General features: G+C 39.5%; 2 protein-coding genes across 7 annotated transcripts; both read left to right on the top strand.

The window, feature by feature from the left end:
* The first annotated feature begins 888 nt into the window (after positions 1-888).
* LOC113685017 (uncharacterized) lies at positions 889-7449 on the top strand. 3 transcript variants are annotated; one of them, XM_089190109.1, is made up of 4 exons: positions 889-1029; positions 3727-5153; positions 5639-5722; positions 6077-7449. In XM_089190109.1, the coding sequence occupies exons 2-4, from the start codon at positions 3960-3962 to the stop codon at positions 6482-6484; spliced, it is 1686 nt and encodes a 561-aa protein (XP_089046235.1). In that variant the 5' UTR covers positions 889-1029; positions 3727-3959; the 3' UTR covers positions 6485-7449. The 3 variants fall into 3 exon arrangements, with proteins under 3 accessions (XP_089046235.1, XP_089046233.1, XP_027058271.2); XM_089190107.1 differs by lacking the exon at positions 889-1029 and adding an exon at positions 1759-2074; XM_027202470.2 differs by lacking the exon at positions 889-1029 and having other exon boundaries at positions 2934-5153.
* A 647-nt stretch (positions 7450-8096) lies between these two features.
* LOC113686196 (nuclear cap-binding protein subunit 3) lies at positions 8097-14660 on the top strand. 4 transcript variants are annotated; one of them, XM_027203793.2, is made up of 10 exons: positions 8126-8245; positions 8335-8394; positions 9181-9287; positions 9861-9904; positions 10587-10706; positions 11774-11851; positions 12527-12622; positions 13086-13163; positions 13391-13421; positions 14028-14660. In XM_027203793.2, exons 1-10 carry the CDS (start codon positions 8168-8170, stop codon positions 14449-14451), a joined length of 1116 nt encoding a protein of 371 aa, XP_027059594.2. In that variant the 5' UTR covers positions 8126-8167; the 3' UTR covers positions 14452-14660. The 4 variants fall into 4 exon arrangements, with proteins under 4 accessions (XP_027059609.2, XP_089046237.1, XP_027059594.2 ...); XM_027203800.2 differs by having other exon boundaries at positions 8129-8245; positions 12530-12622; XM_027203808.2 differs by lacking the exon at positions 8335-8394 and having other exon boundaries at positions 8097-8245.
* Positions 14661-16234: the final 1574 nt, after the last annotated feature.

The raw sequence follows: 16234 nt of genomic DNA, 5'->3' as shown, positions 1-16234 counted from the left end.
TGAGTGACCAAGAAAGAATTTCTCCTTGCAATATCAATACAATATTGAACAGAAAAGAGACGAGAATCGAGAAAAAATATCAATTCAGGGGATTATTAGCTGATCCGATACCAAATTCTCCGAACTAAAGTTATACGAGTTCTATGGTGGACAGTAAGGCGGCTTACTAGTGAGATCGTAAGAGTGAAAAGGTCAAGTCCTAAAATTATCAAGAAAAGCGTTTTAAAGGTGCTCGAATTGCCACACGATTTTATGTTCTTCGCGGGCTTCATCCTTAGACGAGGTATTCAAGGTATAATTCTTCACATGAAAATAGCTGGAGCCGGGTTTTACAGGCGGCACAATCCCTTTTCCCTTCGAGATGGTGATCCTTGTAGAAAAACCATCATGTTCAATGTTCAGTACTCCGTCTCAGGGAAGCCATTTATTTACTGTTACAGGATGCCGGTGCAGCCAATCAGGTGGCGCGTTTGCCTTCCGTCAAATGGAGTGACTGTCGACGGGGCAAGGAGTCAGAAACATCTGAGTAACCTCGTGTGAATGAAAGATTTCAAAGAGGATCTGTTTAAGGGATTCAACAAAAGTGCAGCTTGGGGAGAGATCCAACTCACGGAGCAGTTGGGAAGCCCAAAGGGCTAATACCTTCCCCCCTCCCCTCCTCCCATCCGCCTCGAGCGGTTACGTTGGACCAAGAAGCACAGGCAATTTTCAATAAAAACAGGGGAGAAGGGAACAGTTAAGGAGCTTCTCCTAGAGGATTTACCCTTAAAACGAGTGCGGCGCGAACACGAAGAGCTGTCTCGCGCGCACGTGTTAAATTTTAGCAGCACGACAGCGTCACGTGCGCACGTGCAAGCCTGGGTGAGTTGACCTTAAGATCATGAGTCATTTTCTTTCATAAGAAGCCATCTACGGTGACTGGCTCGAAGCTATTTTGTTTTGCAAAGGCATAAGTTAAGTGTTCATACTCCTCATCCCCTATTCCTCTCGAGGAATCAGCTCCAACTGAGGAGAACTGGTTAAGTGTTGGTAAGTGCTAGTAACACGCACAGGATTTATATTACAAAGTCTCTAAAGCCGATCTTTGATGACACAGATTAATGTTTCGACGCAAATATTAGACGAGACTGTTGGTCACACAATTTTGAAAATTTTACTGATCAGAGGTAGTTACATCAACTAGATTATATTGACTCAGAATCAGATGGTTTAAACCTGGACCGAGAATCGTTTGAGTTTTTTTAACATTTTAAAACAACAAGTTGAAAGGTTCATGCTATAGTGGGCATTTCACAACAACAGATAAAGCCATAGGCGTCATGCTTGTTTCATTCCATTTCATGCAACAATGTTTCGTTATGGGAAACAATGCAAACGGCTGCTCAATTAAAACCATTGTGATGTCGTAATATACTGAAATTACAGTGCTGGATAACATCAATTAATCGCAGACAATGGTCGACAGTAACCAGGGGGAGGAGGTAATCGGTGAAGTCCAGAGGACCCATCTCCTGCCTCGTCGGAATCTACCATACTACAGAGAAGCAGGCAACTGTCGATAAACACAAGGGAGAAGGTGGTGGTGGTGGTGGTGGTGGGGGGGGGGGGGGGGGGACGGTGAGAGGATTTAGGATTAGCTTTTAGACGAGTGGGGCGCGAACGATGAGTGCCGCGCACGTGTAAATTTCGTGCTGTGCAGCAGTGTCACGTGAGCATGTGCAAAAAGTGTCGCCTTCTAGATCTTGACCCATCTTCCTTCACAAGACCCTAGACTTTACGGCGACTACATTTAAATTATCAGTTTGTTTTGTAGACGTATCAGGCGTCCACATTCATTATAACTGCTCCTTCCTCCTCATATGGAATCAGCTAAAAAGTACTGACCTAATTTGGGTAAGATCTGGGTGTAGCTAGAATGTTGAACTTTTTTGGGTGCTGTTAGGGAAGGAAGGATTTATATTTGATTGCACATGGTCATCAGCTGATGCGATCAGTCTATCTTTGCACAGTTTGATGATTTTGACGCAGTACCAAACTGCTCGCTACACACTCGTGGAAACTTCACTTACCGGAGGTAAATTCATGAACACGATTATAAATACTAAGAATCAGATGGTCTGTACAGCAACCAGGAATCGTTTACATGTTTTCACACAGCAATGTAACAGGTTGAACCATTTACGCGGTTCTAGCATTTAACAAAATCGGCTGAAATCACGAGGTTCGTGCATGCTTCCATTCGTACCATGCCATGACCTATCGGTAAATACAATTTAATAGCCACTAATGGCGAAGTCTTTACATGTTCGCCGTGACAGGTTTAGTCACGAGCCTGGTTGTTTAACAGAAAAAAGACAAAAACTACTTCAAAACAACCACTCTCTTAGCTCGTGGTATTTTATGCAAATTCGTATTTAATATAAGGCGGCAAATTTCCATTCGAAGGTGCTAATTTTAATTCAGGTTAATCACATGGGCTAAAATTAGTAACTCGAGAGTACGAATCACAATTGTATCTCAGTAATCAATGAAACCTTCTGGCGGCAATGATACTGGATAACCTGGATTGAAAAACCGGAAGTTATCCCAGCGGCGCTCTTTAAACTTTTGGGTTTTTGTTTTGACTCAGAATCTTCTAGTCTCGCTATTTTTAGCTTTTTTATTATTTGGCCTGAACAGGCAAACTTCTCAAAAAGTGGAAGATTTTGTTGGTCTCGACTGTTAAAAAAGTTATACAATTTTACTATACAACCTCTTGAACAGGGGACCTTTCCAAACTGAAAGCCTTGAAAAAGATGCAGGCCTTGGCGATGCATAATGCTGATCGCATTTCAGTATTCTCCCTGAATATGTTTGTTTAAGATTGAGTGAAGAAATGAAAAGATCTTGTGTCAGACAGGGTCGGGGTTTCGGGGTTTCAAGGCTTCGGCGGTGTACACTTCCTAGGACTTTCTTCGAGTGCTTTCCGGCTGGCGATCAAACGTTAGTATGGTAGAGAGGTTGCTCATTTTCCCGCGCAGTGAAGCCAAGCGGAAGCTCAGGGATGTGAACGCAAATCCTGTAATCGCCATAACCTCAGAGTTCTCAAGTGGCATTCTCCTTTCCAGCTGTTATATATTCCTTTGTAAATTGAGAATTCAGTTCCATATCAAAATAACGCCTCCTCTACTTTAGTGGAGAGCGTGTTGATATTGTCGGCACAAGTGTGAAGAGTGAAGAGCTAATTTCGGAGATTAATTTATGCCACATTTACCTAAAAAAGATCTTTAAAAAATTAATCAACGGTTGTTGTAATCTTGAGAAAAGCTTTTTAGCCTATTTACGCCGATGCTCCATACGTGTAAATCTAATTAGTTTCCAATGAAGTATTATTCGAGTTGGCTAAACGTAAAAACACGACAAAGTCGTTGTTGGCTACAGCTAGACAAAGGTCCATTGTGAGAAAGACACTGGGCTGGCCGCATTCCGGGCACTGAATGTTTGCCCATTACTGTCTATTTATATTTGATCATTTACATGCTTCACTGCATTGTTTGCTTCTATTTCTATTTTGATAAGTATTTTTACTCAGTCGACCTTGAAAACTTGAACTTATGGAAATTTGATTTGAATTCAATGTCGTTCCAAAGTCTAACTTTATCAAATTAGGTCTGGCGCACTGATTGCACCTAGGCGGCTTTTCATGAACCAGCCCTGACTTGGGTTTCCTCTTTGTTCCTGTTTTAGACTTCATCTGGCTCCACTTTTTGAAAAAGGCTGACACTATCGAGGATTAGTTCAGCTGAAAACTTTCCTTCACGCTACATTTACGTTATAATGACAAAAACAGGAAATTCAAACCGCAGACATTCTACCGAAATTGTTTGACGAAGACGGTCACGCGGTTAGTTATCTAAGCAGATGAACATTTAAACCCAACTCGTTTCCGCCGATAGATGTCGAGTTAAATCATCACTGAAATGGAATTTTACTCAAATGCAACAACGGCTCATCAAATTAGTAACCTAAACGAGTCTTCTTCCTTATATGGAGCGGAAATTCAAGATGAAATGCAAACTTCTGGAGGCAATTTTGGAAATGCAGTACAATCATGTCGATTAGAAGAACCAAGCTACTTGGATAGTGGCAAAAGTGGCAGAAGATTTCGTGGACCAGAGCCTTACAGAAGCACAGCTACGAACCAAACGTCATGTTCAAGTTCTACTAATAGTAATCCCTGGGAAGTCACGTTAAACCCGAGGGATATTCAAAATGGGATGCAACCGTATGCAGTGGACTTACGTTTACCAGTAAACAATTTAGTTCAGTCTCTTCCAAATGATTCTACGGAAATTAATTCATACAACCCCATAGCTGATCCAAGGGAAACGAATCTTACGGGTATCCCATCTTACGATGTGGACATCACCATACGGTCACCTGTTAGCCATTCCTTTCATTCTCATCCATCAACCTCTACCAATATGATTCCCGATCGCCATTCAGTCGATCCGAGGGGAACGAATCCCAAGGGTATTCCAACTAACGCTATGGACTTCTCTGGGGATAGAAATCCCTACTATCATTTGGGTAATCCTAGGGAGAAAGATCCAAATGGAATGATGTCTTCTCATACGACTTATGAAAAAGGGAAAAAGGATCGGAACAGCATTCAATCTGGTGAAACGGAAAGTCCCGAGGTGACACATGCTACCAGGGCTGATCTCAAACGAATAAATTACGATGTTGAGGAAAGAAATTTTCATCAGGTGACACATAGAGAAAACTCGCAGTTCACTCAGCCGATACTGAGCTATCCACTTAATCAGACATGCAGCCAAGCTGGTACTTCGTCTCAAAAAACTATTAGGTTGCAAGGAGGGGCGCCATTCTACCACGCTACGTTCCAAGGAGAATTAGCCAGCCAGGTGTACGAGAAAGGCAGTGAAGGAGGGAGCAATTTCATTTACCAAACAAGCTCCGATGGAAGGATTCGATCCAAGGATCTTCCCTTTAATTCTCAACAAACGACTGTCAATGAGAGAGGATTCACCAGGACTTGCCCTCGTTGTCACTGCGTTGTAGCGAGCCAACCACAAACGACGTCTCCTCCAACAACCCCTGGCATACAAAACACACGAACATCGGTCATCATGCTTCCTCAAAAGAGAGAGGTAGGATTGATTTAAGTATCAATTGTAGACACGCTCATTGGAAAACGTTTTAAATTCAGCATCAGGCGTTGACAAGTTTTTATCGTCTTCAATTTGAAGCGTTATCCCGCGATCGAGTTTGACTTTTAATCAGCTAAATTGTGTCATGCTTCTTATGCTGTCAATCAACTGAACTGTTGACCAATATTACTCGCAATTCAAGCAATGCGCATTAATTTATGATGGAAGACAAAAATGCATCAAATCAGTCACTTCACAAGGTGCGATCAAAGCTAAGGGAGGGCAAGATTCAGCCACACTTTCTGCTGTCTCCATAGCAAACAGGTGGGTGCGGGACTGGATGATGAGATGCAAGATGTGGTTCAGTAACACCGGTCCTCTTTTGAGAATCAGTTTACAGAGTGATAAGATAGTCTTCGCCCACCATATTAAAAATAACGAGCTGCAAGATTTTAATTTTTTTTTAAATTTTAATTCACAATCAGGTCGAGGAGACAAAGAAAACATCCAACCATTTTGCAGTAGGAAATCAGAAATGGCCATCACCGATAAAAAGGCCTCTGGAAAACGTAATGCAAACTGTATTTGTATAATAGTGCATTTTATAATTGCGCTCTTTAACCCTGAATATCACTGGCTTTAGTTTTCAATTCACTAATTAAGTCTATGTTGTGCTCTTTTTGGCAAAGTTTTCATGTGAAATTCCCATAAGAAGGTCAGCCTTTATTGTGCAGCTACACACAAGTCTTTAAACTTCTTTGACACGATTTTCCCCTCCCCTCTTGGGTCTGCATTTCATGATCCCTCGTCGACAAGCGAAAATGCAGAAAGATCTTGGTCGTAATTGCAGTTTGCTAAAGGTTTTTTTTTTTCCCACAATTATTAGAGTAATGCCAATGTCAAATTATGTTTCTTTCATTTAGGAATCTGATCTTTCTGAAGAAGACAAAGATGATGAGGACTTACAAGAAACATTCTTTCGAGTGAACATAGACGGCACGACTGCGAGATTCAAGCTGACAGAGGAAGATTGGGCCAAGATGCCAATTAAGTCATTTCCAAGCGGTGGCCGTCTACTGAGCGGAGACTGGACCCGCATTTTCCTTAACAAAGTGAAGGAAAGCAACCCATGGTGCAGTTTGCGTTTCAAGAATAATCACGTGAGATCGGAAAACTCGCGTAAGATGCACTCGTCCGTGTTTTTCAGGGGAGGGGCTGAGTGCAAGTATCCAGAGTGCAGCGTTAAATTGAGATTCGTGATTAAGAAGGATTACGGGCGGCGTGTGGATGTGACCTACATCGGTAACGTCTGCCACGCTAGCTATACCTAGGCATGAGATGTAAGACTAACATCCGAGGAAACACGTTTTCTGCATCCATGTTCTCATCTTAGACTTAACAAAAATTACTCAATTCGAGTAAAGCATTTATATACTTCAATGTGTGACAAAACTCTTGGCACGCTCTAGTACTTTTTTGAACTTTTTATATCTCTCATTTATCTCTCCCTCTCTCCCATCTCAATGTTGCCTGGTGCGTGAGAAAACGCCCCGGTATATCCAAGTTATGATTAGTTTAGAGATCAGCCATCTTATCAAACGACAAAAAGACGTGAATTTTGTAATTCAAGCACTCAGTGCAAGTGAATGATAAACGGTACTTCACGTGATACAGTCGAACATGTATTCAGCGTTCACCCGCGAGGAGTGATGGGGCGACCACTAAATTCAGGTTGAACGCTTAATACAGGTTTCACAGAATTGGGTTGTTTGGAAAAAAAAAAAAACGTCTTTTCATTTCATAATTAACCACTTAATGTACAAACACTCGCTCAAACTTACTACTAACATTGAATTTCGGGAGATAAACATGGAATATATTGACCTGAGATATTATTCTTAGTTTTATTTGTGTGGTTCCACTCTAAGTGACCGTTCAATTCAGGTGGAAAACAATACAAATAAGCCGTTGGGTCTCAGTTAAGGGTAACCACGACCGCATAATGATAAAGTTAATTAAGTAGAAAAGCTCGGGACTATTACAACCGAACCGATTAATACATGGTGAACGCTTAATACGGTGCCGCTTAATGCAGGTTCGACCATACTCTCAATACTTAAAGTACTGAGGCTTCGAATCTGTACTATTCACTCGCAGTTTACACACCTTACATCAAGCATTTACATTTAGATATTGTGAAAAGTCTAACTCATCTTTCTCAATCCCTGTATTTCCAGGAGAGAAAAACCAAAATATCGTCGTTTTTCTGTAATAAATTTCTCTTTTACAAAATAAATCCTGAAATTCGACTTATCTTGATGAAAATACGAGAAAGTAAAGTCTTTTACCTTGTCAAAGCGCGCATCAGTGGTTTAAAGATCTATTACGTACCTTATACGTTTCTGTATTAAGACCCCCTCCCCCAGCCCTATATACTCCGTAACCGTCTGTCAACATGCGCAGCTCTTCTCTAGGTTGATCATGATGTGGCTCGAAACTGACCTGATATACTTTGAACTTCCGAAGTGGCTTATACGACTAGCTCTGCCGCATTTGAAGTTTTCTTTTTAAATAAACCAATTGGAAGGTTTCCTTGCTAGGATATGGTTTACATTGTAGCAAGGAGCTGTCACGCTTTTATTACGCTGCCATACGTAGCCTCTCGAGAGGTTCTCGTGATGCAGCTTACCATCCAAACCATACTGGACAAAAGCGCTTGACTTCCCGACTGAGCAACCAAGGATAGCATTGATTACGTAAGAGCCCGATAATTCTAATGACTTCTCTTGCGAGGCCTTTCTTGTGATCCTTTCTAAGACCTCTTCTAAATAATTTAATACAACCTTTTAAACTTCTTCTTTTATTCTAGACTTTATTCTATTTTCTTCCTTGTTCCCTCTTCAACTTCAAGTCAGTTCTCAAAAGTCTGAAGCACAGAAGCTCCTCCTGGACACAAAGCGGACCTATGCCATGTTTTACTTAAAGAGGAAGTCTGAGTACAAGTTTAATTCAAGATGGAGTTTGAGGAGTTGAAAGTTGAAATTCCTGCTGATGATAGCGACAAAGAGGAGAAAGATTTACCATTTTACTTTGTAAGTATGAAGGATATTTAGTAATTTAACTATAGTTATTATCTATAAAAACATGTAATTATTTTTTTCCATGAATTTTGCACGTATAGGAAAGAAGATATGAAAATAAGTCTGGGTGTTTCGTGACAGGATTTGATGTAACTTCGAAGGTACTCATACCGTTGTAAAGTGTTTAAATCATAATTTCAGTCGAAATGGAACAGATTTCCTGTTACCTTGTAACTTGAAGTGTTTGGATTTATTCCTATTAAACTCCAAGAAGTTTTGATCAACCAAGAATTTAGCTACAGTACCATGGCCTCAAGTTACTTCAACGAAATTCGTTAAATTTAATCCATGTGACATTTAGCATTCGACATTTCTGATCTCCCTAGATTTGAAAGCCAGCCACTGAATATCTATTTCTTAAAATTCTCCAAAAAAATTGGCTATTTTTCTATTTTTCTTGGACCTTTTTTACGAGCCCAATGGTAATTTTATTTATATATCACATGCCTTCAAATACAGACATACAACTCACAATTTATAATACGAAAGTAAACGTTATGTGATATACAGGGGAAAGGTTCCTTACATCTGATGTCATTTGTGGTGGATATAGGCTGCAAAATCTCCTGTTGCTTGCATTAAAACTTCAGGAGTTATCAACCACCTCTTTGAGTGGTAGACAGTGCCATTGTGTAGGCTTGCGTGGAGGATTGTAATGTCTGGGTGTGCACCCTGGCAAGGTCTTTTTTGGTGTTTTGTTTTTAAGAAAGATTCTTAACTCAGATGGTGAACAAAATGTGTACCAGTTAGCAGGTGTGAAAACTATATGGAATATGCTGAGTAAAGCAACCAACCATCTCTCTATTTGCAGTTACTGTCAGTAGCAATACTTTAAATTTTTCACCTTTCATTTCCATCATACACATGTTATTCTCTTTGGTTCACAGGAAGCACAGGAGAGGAAAGAAAGAAGGGCAAAAAGATTTGGCCTTCAGGCAAAACAGAAAGACACAGAAAAGGATGACAGTCATTCTGAGGATGACCCAGATACAGTGTAGGTGTATTAACTCAGAGAAGTATATGATTCTTAATCCTTTAACTCTGATAAGTGACCAAGGCAGGATTTCTCCTTACAATATCAATATAGTATCTGAAGGAGACAAGCACTGAGAATTAAGAAAAATGTCAATTAGGGGATTAGTAGTTTATCCAGTAACGAATTCTCAGAACAAACATTATAAGAATTGTTTGGCAGAGAGTAAGGAGAATTTCTGATGAGATCTGGGGGTGAACCAGTTAAGTCTCCTTTCCTACAGTCATTAAGGCTCTTTATACACTAAACTCTCCCCTTCTCTTCCTGTCCATTCGGTCTTTTACAATTGTTTTGGGGGTAGGGTTAGTGGAGGGGAGAGAATGAGAGAGGGGGGAGGGGGAAATAGTTGTATGAAAAGCATAAATTACAGCTGCTGTGCACCACTTCTTGCATGTGCCTTTTCACTTTCAGATTTTTTGTTATATTTATTGGGTTCTCCATGTAGTAACCTCTTACTTAAACGTACTTCATGTTTTTTTTTTAGAAAGTTTTATGCTTATTTGTTATTGGCTGTTTTTTTTGTTTTTTTTTCAGACTGCCATCTGTTGATCCCAAGGAGTTGCCTGCCATTACTGATGGTAAATTGACCCTTTAACCCTTAAGAGTGACTGGCCTCTAATTTCTCCTTACTATATCACCCTGAATCAAACCTTTAAGTCAGGAGAATAAAGGAGTTGATCACGGACTAAAGAAGCTCTTGATTGTTAGGCAAATTCTCCATGTTGGCATCTTAGGAAATGTTTAGAGAACAGTATGGAGAATATGCATACTGATGTTAGGGTATAAAGGGTTAAAGCTGTTTCTTCATAGTCCCTTTTTTTTAATCAACAAACCAGTAGGGTCTTTCTCCCCATATCAATTGCCCATGAAGTATTTAACATTAAAAAAGTCTGAATTTTTTTCAGAATTAATAACATGTATTGATATCTCAGTAGTACTTGGTAGTATTCTTTTGAATAGAGAGCTTTTTGATTGAGTATCTTAATCCTAACCTAAGGTCTAGACATGACAAAGGTCCAGTTATGAAGGAAATGGTGGGAACCTGTGTGACTACATGAAAACAGCCATAAGCATGGAGACTAAAGCATGGTTGAAGGATCAGGAGTCATTTGCTCACATTGATCACAAAAAAAGCAACTCAATTAATATGTATTCCTTTCAGCATTCATGTGAAAGGTGCTTTTATTTATTGCTAAGGGTCTATTTATTATGCAAATCATACATCATGTTGTATGCTTGACACCGGCTGTTTGTTTGAAGGTGAGACCAGATCAGATGCCATTCTTATTCATGGCGTGAACGAGATGAGCACAGAGGATGTGTTTGCATATTTCAGAGACTTTGCCCCTGGGTCTGTAGAATGGATTGATGATTCTTCATGTAAGTCCTTGATCTCAGTAATCTAACAAATGACAGGGATTAATGGATGAGAATTATGTAGACTGAGGTTTGGATTATTTGCTGAAGCTAGACACTGATGCAAATAACACAACCATAGCTTTTCTATTGTTCTAAGAGGAAAGTGTTGTCTTCTCTACACTGCCAGAGCTGTTAGTAAGAGTAAGCAGTCAGCCAAAACTGCTGGCATATCTGTTACCTTTAGCCAGCTACTTTCACCTCATTTTTCAAACAAACCATACAATTTTTGAAATACCACTGAAGAAATTTTTAGGATAGCCATTTCCCAATTCTTAAGTGAAATTATATGGATGTGATTTACTTTAAACAGTTTTAAAAATGTTAGTTGGTCAGTTCCACCTTGCTGGAAGGTTTGTGAAAAATTCCTGGAATGCTTGGAACATGTTAGCTGAACAGTTCTTCGCTTAAGGTGTAATCTGATAAAACAATGTGGCTTCCATGATAACCTGGCCACCCACTATATCTTTCTGCTTTCTTTTTTCAAGTATATTGACAGCCAAGTGCACTGCAGGGACAGATCCAGGTTTTTTTTTGTAGGGGGTGCACCACCAAGGATGTGTAATGTAAACAAATTTTGAAAGGGATTGATGAAGAAGGAAGCTTATGACTCAGCAATAACATATTACAAACTGCTGAGAATGTAAAGCTAATGATACAGCAGATTTTGTTTAACTTTGATGCGGAGAAGGGGGGGTGCCTACACTCCTTTCTTAGATTTGCCCTTGCAGTGCACATCAACTTAACATTGCAAGCTTGCATAGCTGGTAGGAACACTGAGTGTAATTGTTTGGTGAAAGGAGGCACCATTCCTTCATGAACAAACCTTAATGCAGAAGCTGTTGCTGCAAAATTACTGAAGAAAATTGATCCCCAACCTTTTCTGCAGCCTCAAAGTTTCTCCAGCTTCGAAAAGTAGTTGTTTAAGCTTGGTTGTCCTACAAGCTAAGATACTATGCAGTTCTGTGAAATTTAACCAGGATATTTATTTTTAAATCCTTTTCCTCAAAATTTTTTTCTTTTATTTGTAGGTAATGTAGTCTGGGATGATGAATTCACTGCTTCTAGAGTTTTGATGGCAGTCGGAAAACAATTAGAAAACCCAACAGGTGAATTCTCAAATGCATTTACTCAAAAAAACAGTTTTTTGCCTTGTGATAAAAAACTTTGATCTCTTTATAAAAACAAGGGATACTCTGAAGATCAATTGCAGGTTTTAAAAAAGTTGATGGTAGTTCTCAACATAAACACTTTTGTTTGTTAGGTTGCTTTGGATGATTCAGAATACGATGAATTCTCTGATATTTCTTGAACTCTGACTATCTTGGACTTGGGTAATTTTCTTACCCACTTGTTTTGTAAAGTTTTAGTCAAAATGTGAGACTGTCTTGAGTGTGCTGGGATTTTTCTTAGAGGACCCAAAGCTTTCCAAAAATGGCCAAATTCTATAGTGTTCTAATAACTAGAGCGCTTTTGAATTGAGTTTTATAAATGCTAGATTATAGTTCTCATACCGGCCAATGAGAAAAAAAGAGAATATCATTAGCAGCCAATCAGAATTCACAGAACAAACAAGCTAACAATCAAAAGCGCGGGAAAACGCAGTCGTCAAAGTCCGGTTTGATTTTAGTCTTGCGTCTGATTGGTTGATAGATGAACGCAAGTTTTCTAGACCAATCAGAATGACAAAAAGCAAAGCCACATCTTTTCCGGATTATTTTCGACACCCAATTGAAAGTTACTCTTTTTTGCCACCTAACCATTATTTACCGTTTGATATTAAGTAGATGAGGATATCAGTGACGCTGTGGAAGTCAGATGGAAGATAGGCCCTCCTCATCCCAAAGCTAAATGTCTCCTCTTACGATTGGCAACGAAAAGTAGGTTGCTTGCATTGGTAATTTAAAGTAAGTCTTACTCTTTTTTCACAGACCATGGCTGGCTGAACTGTTTTCGGCATTGAACTAGAACGACGAACAGAGCCGGGTTGTTCATCGCACGCTTACATTAGTGTGGTTGGCACGTTTAATGCATATTCAAACCCAAGCGCTAATGCAAGGCATTGAAAATCTTACCATTTCCTGTATTGTTTCTTGCACTTGTGTTATATTTGCGTTTGGAAGACAAAATTTCGAGACCATATACAACTTTTGCAATACTTGCGACAATTCAAGCTAACATTCGCCAGACTCGCCGGTCTTCACACCTGGCTTAAGTTAAAGATCCTTCTCTAACCCCGGCTTTGCTTGATCCTGTTTTGAATAACCTGGCGCAGTTTTTAACAGCACGTGAAAAGGTCAAGGTTTCGTGATACTCATTTTATGTCGTTTTGAAATGTTTTAGAGGACAAGAAACTACCAGGGGCAGCCGGAAGAAGCATGTATTATTTAATCAATGGTAAAGCAAACGACACTGGACAAGGTGGATATCCTCTTATTCTGAGGCTTACTCTGTCGCTAAGTTCCGTTCTCTCGTCCCTCTTCCCTAATAAAGAGTTTTGCTTGAACAGAGTTAGAAACAGTTGCCTTGTTATTTGAATGACCATCATTTTTATGTGATTTGCTTTCGTAAAGTTGTTTGATTTTTATGTTGTTGGTAAAGTTTATTGAAAGACTCACGATTATCGTTTCATCCTCTCCTTTTTTCAGGCAGAAGAAAAGGCATCGTCAGTTCATCAAGGTGATTAATTTCTTAAGGTTACCAGTAGAAGCTACAAGCGACTTCATTAGCCTATCAGAATAAGCTTTAACTCGAGGAACCAATCAAAGCTCAAAACAGATGCACGTGACAAGCGCCAGTTGTGGCAAAATGGTGGGCAAAAGGAGTGCGACCAAAGCAGTTTTACATAATATAGAGATTTAGGCAAGCCTAAAAGTGGAGCTCGCATTTTTTTTCCCCGCACGTCTCTTCAAAAAAACTAAAGTCCCTACTATGGATAAAGTGCGTGGTAATATTAATGGATTTTCATTCGCAACTTCTCCGTGTCCGTGTAGAGGACTGATTATAAGATAGTGCCCATGGTACAGTTGGCCGCGCATGCTAAAAGAAGCACCTTGTACGGTCGGTCGTACGGTCGTACATCCAAATTTTTTTCGGCTTGATGGGCCACTACTATTTTGTATAATTATGGGGCTACGCTCTGCGAGCTCCGCTTTGATTGATGGAGGAGGTAGCATATCATTTAAACCAATCGCTGAACGCAGGAAATGAAAACCGTACAAACACTTTTGGATTACTTATCTTTCGAAACTCAATCCAGCACTCTTTACAATTTCTTTTTTCCAGAAAGAGGAAATTATTGAAAGAACAGGAGCGAGTGAAGCACATGTATTCAGGTGGTCCAGAAGTTGTCTTCCTCGACAAGATTGATACTGAAAAAGAAGAAAAAATGGATATCGACGAACCTCCGCTTAAGATTGTCGTCAACAACGACGGTCAGCCGGAAAGGAATGAACCGGGAAATCTACGCATGCGCATGCACGCTGATGCTATCGAAGATGACGACAGCGAAAGTGACGAGGACGACGACAGAAGAGAAAAGAGGGATAAATGGAAAGGAAGAATTGAGAAGAAAGAAAATAAAATGGAAGTCCGGACTGAAAAACCCACTTTAGACTTGCGGTCAAAACTTCAAAGTAGAAAGCGACACGGGTTTAATTTTAAGAACAGGCCGTCTTTGTCTATCGAGATCAAGGAGGAGCCGGAATAGACCTGTCTTGAAGAAAAAAAATTTAAGTTAATTTTTTTTAGTTTTTAGCACTTAAATCATGTAGCTACGGTGTAGAACGTTAACTATTTTACCACCGAGATGTGCGAGCGGGCTTGGTTTTTAAATCATTTTGCTGATAAATATTATTCAGCAAATCTAAGGTATTGATGTGGAACTTTATCTTTAATAAAAGTACATAATTTAATGGACAATAACTTGACAATAACATCGTCAAAATGGACAGCAACGAACGGGAATGTAGCTGTCCTATCTTTCTAATCAACCATTGTTGGTGTCTCAGAACTGATGACGTTGGCAGAAAGGCAAATTCTGTCAAAGATATCAGGGCCGTTTTTTTTTTCTTTGTCTCAGCCTTCGTAAAATTTCTGACTCTATCATTCGACGACTCAATCAGAGAGAGACGCAACCAACATCCTAACATCAGTATCCATATTCCCCAATCTCTTCTCTAAACATTTCCTTTGGTGCTTATGAGGAGAATTTACATAACAATCGAAGCTTCTTATGTTGGTGATCATTTCTTTTATTCTCATGATCTTAATAAATGATTCAGTGGTGTTACTGTAAGGAGAAGTTAGATGCTGGTCATGCTTCGGCCACGATATGAAGCGCGTTGTGTTTCTTGACTATATTCGTGGGGTGTGGGCAGATTTGTGGCTGGATTTGTCAACAGGAAACTTGAACTTCGATCAGATGATTATGTATATTGCACATGGATGAACTATTTGACACAAAAACAAACAATAGATACGAAGTTTGTGGTTTTTCTTTTCTTCTTTTATTTGTTGTTGTTGCTTTCCAGTAGTTTTTCGTTGTTGTTTTTGCTTTTTTTTTTTAACGTAAAAGCATAAATCCGGCACCAAAATTGCTTGATAGAAAAAAGAGATTTTCATTCCAGATGTCGCGAACTTCGTCCTAATTATTTCGGCCGGTGGACAAAGAAATTTTGATGTGTGATACACTATATTATTTAAGAATTTTACATGAAAGCTACGTGTTGATATTGCTAATTTCCCATCGTGCTGGGAAATTTAAAAAAAGGAAAACACCCCTTGAGGGCTTTCCATGTCGCCATTTAAATGCGGGTCACTATCAACATTATTAGCAACATCTGGGCATAGCCCCATATTGGGAAATCAGATGGAAAATTGAAGACCATTCCTTAATGTAAATCACGCCAATCAAATATATAGACATAACAGAAGAAATTACTTGATGATGACCTATAGCCGTGGAGGAAAAGAGCAGGTTTTAAGACCCTCTGGACTAAATGTACTGATTCAGGACCCCTGGATGTAACGATTCCAGACTCCTCAACCAATATTGGTTCAACAGCAGGTTTATATCGGTGAACAGTATTCTTACTGTTGTTACTGCTTTATTTATATCCTTAATTAGTCCAACATCGGTTCTTTTTCCCTTTTTGCTCTTGTGGAGGGGAATCAGTCGCCTCAACCCAGGAAAAGGTCACCATGCGGGAGAGTATATTTACACATAAAAGTGGTACTTTAAAATCTTTGTGGAACTGTAATTAATTATGTTGTTTGCCATTTTTGGTTCTTTCCAAGCGCTGAGGCAGGAACACTATCCTCTTAGAATGATTATATTTTAAGAGTATCAACTGACAAGCTCTATCAACTTAACTATGGCAATGTGGAAGTGTATTTAAATACGTGTTGAGGGTAAACGCAAATGAGCTTTTCTCATATCAAAATACATGATTATGAAATGAGATACAAAGCTTCAGCCGAAATAAGTACAT

The sequence above is a fragment of the Pocillopora damicornis genome, chromosome 12 (genome assembly GCF_964200805.1).
Source record: "Pocillopora damicornis chromosome 12, jaPocDami1.2, whole genome shotgun sequence".
NCBI lineage: Eukaryota > Metazoa > Cnidaria > Anthozoa > Scleractinia > Pocilloporidae > Pocillopora > Pocillopora damicornis.
The sequence above is the reverse complement of the archived record's forward strand: the minus strand, read 5'-3'. Positions and strand labels throughout refer to the sequence as shown.

Bases quoted from the DNA above. Each gene is read 5' to 3' on its own strand.
- LOC113686196 (XM_027203793.2), top strand. From the start codon at position 8,168: ATGGAGTTTGAGGAGTTGAAAGTTGAAATTCCTGCTGATGATAGCGAC. The intron at 8,246-8,334 runs GTAAGTATGAAG...TTGCACGTATAG, and splicing joins AAGATTTACCATTTTACTTT to GAAAGAAGATATGAAAATAA. The intron at 13,164-13,390 runs GTGGATATCCTC...TCCTTTTTTCAG, and splicing joins AGCAAACGACACTGGACAAG to GCAGAAGAAAAGGCATCGTC.
- LOC113685017 (XM_089190109.1), top strand. From the start codon at position 3,960: ATGGAATTTTACTCAAATGCAACAACGGCTCATCAAATTAGTAACCTA. The intron at 5,154-5,638 runs GTAGGATTGATT...ATTCACAATCAG, and splicing joins TGCTTCCTCAAAAGAGAGAG to GTCGAGGAGACAAAGAAAAC. The intron at 5,723-6,076 runs GTAATGCAAACT...TCTTTCATTTAG, and splicing joins TAAAAAGGCCTCTGGAAAAC to GAATCTGATCTTTCTGAAGA.